The sequence below is a fragment of the Cucurbita moschata genome, unplaced genomic scaffold, assembly GCF_002738365.1.
Source record: "Cucurbita moschata cultivar Rifu unplaced genomic scaffold, Cmos_1.0 Cmo_Scf00037, whole genome shotgun sequence".
NCBI classification, from domain to species: Eukaryota; Viridiplantae; Streptophyta; class Magnoliopsida; order Cucurbitales; family Cucurbitaceae; genus Cucurbita; species Cucurbita moschata.
The window spans coordinates 1310559-1316460 of record NW_019268553.1 but is presented as its reverse complement, the minus strand read 5'-3'; the positions used below and the strand labels follow the sequence as shown (position 1 = coordinate 1316460).

The following is a 5902-nucleotide window of genomic DNA, read 5'->3' as shown; positions in this document are numbered from 1 at the left end:
AAAAAAAAAAAAAAAAAAAAAAAAAAAAAAAAAAAAAAAAAAAAAAAAAAAAAAAAAAAACCTATTCTTCTAATCTTTTGTTTTATAAGAAACAGATTTTACAAGTACATACAAAAAAAAACCCACAAAATGCCCACAACTACCTACGAGTATAAAAGATGTTGCAATATTTACACAAACTAATCGATCGAATTGGCCAGTGAGTACACATTAAACACTACTCCTCTGCCATCAAACACACACTCACAGAATAAACTAATTTTGACTTGGGAGCATTCTTTAATTAGGTCCAAAGACAGATTAACGCCACTGAGTGAGCACAAGAATTTCATGCATTCCGCTTCAAGATTTCAAACAAATTTATTTCAAGGAATCCGTTTGGAATAAGGATATTAGCAAGATAGATGAATTGCAGAAGTCAGAATTAGTCTCAAGCTTTATATGCAGAGAATTTACCTTCACACTGTTAGTTATAACAGAGGCATTCATGACATGAGGCCAAATACCGTACTCTTCCAAAAGCCCAAGCAATGATGACGTGTAGTGATATCTCTCATCATCCAAAGCCTATTGAGAATGAAACCACTCAAGATTGTTAGCATAAGCGGATATAAGATACTAACAACCTATTTTTACTTTATTTTTTGAAAAAATATACTTAGTCCAAGAGGCTTGAGTTTAGTGGTATTTAGGTCCCTTAGTTTTCAAACTCAACAATTTAACCCGAGTATTGGATTTAGTAGCATTTTTTGTTTGTCAGTTTTTCCATGAGTTACTAACCGATATTTTTAATAAAAATATTTTTTCTAATTTTTTAATTATTAAAGTTATATTATATAAAAAAATTTAATACTTCTATTCTTTTTCTCCCTCTTCTTCCTCATCTTTTTCTTCTTTTCTTTCTACATCCCTCCTCCAAACCTTCTCCTTCTCATAGCTGTCATCGCCATAAGTCACCATTCGCTACCACCGTCTATCATTGTTGATCACCACCATCGTCCGCCTAAAAGAAAGTTGAGAAAGGAGGAGGAACGGAAAAGAAAAGAAGAAGAAAGAAGGAGAAGCAGACAATAGCAATGGTCGACAACAGACAATGGCAGCGAAGGGCAACTGATGGTGATGGCAACCATGAGGGGGAGAATATTAGGAGGAGGGAGGGAGAAAGATATTAAAAAGTTTTTTTATTTAATAATTAAAATTAGGAAAAAAAAAAAGAAAAAAAAAGGGTATCATGTTGGCTTTCTACTAGTAATTAATGGAAAAACTGAGGGACCAAGAATATTACTAAATTTAAAACTCAAAGCTAAATTGTTGAGTTTGAAAACTCAAGAACCTAAATGCTGTCAAACCAACCCTCTAGCACCTAAATGATACCAAACCAAACTTTAGGGACCAAAAGAGCTTCTTTTTTTTCTTGTTCATTGCTCCCCTGTCTGATGAATATGAACTAGAAGCTTTTTCTTTTTTCTTCTTTGGGTTGATACTTTTATATCTTCCTCTTTTTGGTCAATGAATTATTACTTATTAAGGGTTTCATTTTACCATCATGCGCCCAAAAATATACAGCCTATCAGATTGGAGAGATTGATTACAGTATGCAGACAAGTTCCATACAAGGTAATAGATGGAAATGACCTGGGAAAGAAACTAAAAACATACCTTCAATTCATTAGTCAATTTTAAGTTCACTTCCAGATCCCCTTTTCTGTATCCCAACTCATTGAAGGCAGAATTAATAGCTTCAGTTTGCTTCTCATCAACTGCCTGTTACAAAATGAGAAAAAAAATTTGTGTTATCCGAATCATACCGCAAAGAAACCACTTGATTAGGAAAAAGCTGAAAACAGTAGCCCACACAACCATATCCAAGAACAAAGACAAACCATTCTTATATCTGAAAATTTCCTCTCCAGTGCATATTTCTCATTCAACAGTCGTAATTCCTTTCACCACAGAGACTTGTTGTGTAAGGTATAACAGATGTTTGAAATAAGTGAACCATCAATATCACATGAACCTAAAGTCATCTAAGCAATTTATACCTTCAAACAAGCAACTGAAATTTGTTGACGAAGAAGCTGGATCTCCCCTTCCTGTGCTCTTACCCTTGACGACAGTTCCTATGTACAACTTCAAGAACTCTTAGATGTTGCAGACAGCTTAAAATTAAGACCTGAGCAAATTGTACATAGAAGGCCATACCATAGCTTCTTGGTCTTGATGACTATTGACATTCACAACTCTTCTCAGATCATTTGAAGCAAGAGATCCTTCAAAGGTGCCTACACAAATAATTGTGTTAGTTTAGAACTTAGTGGAGGATGATGATAACGATATACACAATGCAGCTGCTATTTCAGCCATTAACCAAACTAACTTCCCTGTTAGCTCCCCCTTAAATTATCAGTTGAGACTAGGTCAAGACAACTAAAAATAACAAGAAAAAACCTATCCAGAACTAAACCACACTATTATTTTCAGTGCCGACTTTAAGCAACCTGCATTGATTTTAGAGAGAGAAAAATGCAATCCTACCATGAAAGTAGTTCGAGTTGTCACCTTTTTTTAGATGGGATCTTGCAGTGTGAACCCCATTATCATTATGCCCCTGCAAAGAGCTATGAGTAGTCGACATCAGCTTGGAAACTCAAGTTCTTCACTTCGGCAACTTCTGATTGCATCAGCACTAACATTGTCCATCACGATAGAATCTTGCACTCTACATCATTTGATGTCCATTCACCGTAGATGGAAACATTCCACGCTTTATTCATACAACTTTTGTTCATAAGATGATGATTACCATGCATCAAATGTAGGGTATGTCCGTTAATTCAGAATGATGGACAGTGAAATACTACAACACATTAAAACAACTGAAAAATACATACATACATATATATATACAGACATATTTTCACTAAAAAAATGTAGCTCTTGCATGCTAGACAGTTCAGAAGAAGCGTGTACTTCCACTCAAATTATTGCAACTGATGTTGTAACAACCCAAGCCCACCACTAGCAGGTATTGTCTTCTTCGGGTTTTCCCTTTCAGGCTTCCCCTCAAGGTTTTTAAAACACGTATGCTAGAGAGAGGTTTCCACATCTTTATAAAGAATGTTTTGTTCTCCTCTCCAACCAATATGGAATCTCACAATCCACCTCCCTTTGGGGCCCAGCGTTCTCGCTGGCACACCGCCTGGTGTCTGACTCTGATACCATTTGTAACGGCTCAAGCTCACCGCTAGCAAATATTGTCTTCTTTGGCATTTCCCTTTCGGGCTTTCCCTCAAGGTTTTAAAATGCGTCTGCTAAGGAGAGGTTTCCACACCCTTAGAAAGAATGTTTCATTCCCCTCTCCACCCAATGTGAGATCTCACAGATGCCATATCAAAATTATAGAGCATATGTGAAAGGGGGAACACCTAATTCTAAAAGATGGGGAAAAACCAAAAGTCTAGAGCACAAAAGAAGACAGGTTCCTAGTCCCCAATTGAAAAGGGTTGGAATGACACTTCACTAATTATTCCTCACCATCTTAAACCCCTTCTCATGAAGAAATGAAGTCCAAAAGAATTTAATGAAATACTAGTGGAGAATGCTCAATAGTAAAACAAGATTCTGGGCATTTTGATGAATCATTAACCATATGAGAAACGAAATACTGATAATGTTGACCACAGGTCAAGGAAGCACAGTAAACAAGAGGTAAAACAAACCAATTACAGTTACAAGCTGGGATTGGAAAGAACAAACAACGGTTGAATTTTTAACAATTCTAAAGAAGAACTCAAATGCCTGATTCAACTCAGCAACCGGATATCAAAAGTTCAGAAGGCCAATCAAATTCATATGTACTTATCTCATTTTATCAGTCCAAACCAGAGAAATTGTATATCCATAAACAAAGTCCATATCAGATCCATCTTCACGTTAAGTAAAACACAAAACCGCGACAAAAACAAACAAATCATATTGTATTTTCACAAAGGTGCTGATTCGAATCCTGGAATTCGGCTTCCAAGAGAAAATCCCAGGCTATCGAGAAACATCAAATTTAAATAAAAACTACAAAAAAAAAAAAAAAAAATCCAACAAAAATACATTAATTAACAGTAAAATGAACAGTTAAGGAAGTACCCAATGTTGTCAAATAAAACAGTAGCGATCTCGTGCTCCAATTCTTTTGCAGGTGCGAGAACAAAAAAACAATGCCAAATCGAGCTGCTTAAGCGCCAAAAACAGTAGAAATGGCGGAAGAAGAAAGTTGTGGAAGTCAAATGATTGACGAGTTTCTTAAGGAAAACGAACTTCAATTCCTACGAAATTTCTCGAATATTATAGAGAAAAATGGAACGAAAAATTATAATTAATCGATAATCGGAAGTGAGAGTCCAAATCAAAAGTCTTCTGGCCATCTATGAAACAGCGTTCAGCCGGGTAATTGCGGGAAGAAGATGATTAAAAAAATAATTAAATAATTAATTTGTTCTTCTTTATGAACATTTCCTCGTCGATATTTATACCATAAAAAAAAATATAAATAAATAAATAAATGTGTCAAATGTCAATTTTCTTCTATATAATTATAGAATAATGAATATTACATATATATGAGTCAAATATTAATTTTATTTTAAATTATTAAATTTTTGAAAATAAAACATATATTAAATATATAATTATCAATCGTTTAATTTCTAAATTTCCATATTTTATGTTTTCATTATTAAATTTTTTAATTTAAAAGTATTTAATATGTCTATAAATTTAAAAAAAAATTAATAAGTTATTAGGCATAAAATAAAAAATAATAATAACTATTTAAATATTTTTGAAAATGCAATAAATATTATAATAATAATATAATTTTAAAAACCGAGTTTTAAAGGCTAAAAATGTGGAATCCAATAAGACATGAGACGTGGGCCATAGCAGGATTGAGTGGCCCAGATCATTGACTAGGCCCACTAAATAAGCCCATCACAAAGTAACCTAACACGTGGCAATTAACAAGTCACGTGAGATATATAAACGACCACTCCCAATTAATATTGGATGGTGGCGGTTTTATTAAATAATTTATTTTTAGCTACATTGATTTTGATTGTTAAAATCATAGTTAACACTCATGACTTAATAATTTTAATATAATTAGTAAATAAATTTTAATTATCATTAATGGATAATTCAGGGAATTCACTCGTTTGAGGGTCAGTGTGTCGAGGATTATTGGAAGTGAGTTCCACGTGATGAGTCCCACGTCGGCTAATTTAGGGAACGACCATAAATTTATAAGTAAAGGAATAATATTAGGGCTTTTGGGGAAGCCAAAAGCAAAGCCATGGACAATATCGTACCATTGTGGAGTGTCGTGATTCCTAACATAGTGTCTTCACTGGCACACCAAGTAAATATGGTTCGTTTTGACTCATTACTAGTCAGTGTCACGATTTTAAAAAACATTTTTTAAGGAAAGATTCTGACACTCCTTATAAATTAACTAATATGGGACTCACTCCCAATAATCTTCAACAATCCTCCCTTCGAACAAAGTATACTATAAGTCTCAAGGGCCTCCCCTTAATCGAGGCTCGACTCCTTTCTCTAGAGCCCTCGAACAAAGTATACCATTTATTCGATACTTTAGTCACTTTTAACTATACCTTCAAATCTCACAATCCTTTGTTCGATATTTGAGGATTCTATTATTATGATTAAGTTTAGAACATGACTCTGATGCCATGTTAGGCGATAAAAGGGATTTCTTATTATAAATTTTATTTAAGATGGGATGAAATTAAAAGTTTTGGACTAATAGTTGGACTTTTTTTTTTTTTTTTTTTTTTTTTTTTTTTTTTTTTTTTTTTTTTTTTTTTTTTTTTTTTTTTTTTTTTTTTTT

At 33.5% G+C, this 5902-nt stretch overlaps 1 protein-coding gene across 6 annotated transcripts in view; it reads right to left on the bottom strand.

The window, feature by feature from the left end:
- The window catches only part of LOC111432218, a 12049-nt gene extending 7584 nt beyond the window's left edge, over nucleotides 1-4465 (bottom strand). For 2 of the 6 annotated variants that reach the window (XM_023069086.1, XM_023069091.1), the window contains exons 1-7: nucleotides 4141-4465; nucleotides 2560-2778; nucleotides 2203-2282; nucleotides 2043-2120; nucleotides 1884-1943; nucleotides 1660-1764; nucleotides 457-567 (exon numbers count right to left, since the gene is read on the bottom strand). In XM_023069086.1, coding sequence (XP_022924854.1) covers nucleotides 457-567; nucleotides 1660-1764; nucleotides 1884-1943; nucleotides 2043-2120; nucleotides 2203-2282; nucleotides 2560-2635 — 510 coding nt within the window. In that variant the 5' untranslated portion in view covers nucleotides 2636-2778; nucleotides 4141-4465. The remainder of the gene's footprint in view (nucleotides 1-456; nucleotides 568-1659; nucleotides 1765-1883; nucleotides 1944-2042; nucleotides 2121-2202; nucleotides 2283-2559; nucleotides 2779-4140) is intronic. The other 4 variants (XM_023069087.1, XM_023069089.1, XM_023069092.1 and 1 more) reach the window with 4 other exon arrangements.
- Between the last annotated feature and the right edge of the window lie 1437 nt (nucleotides 4466-5902).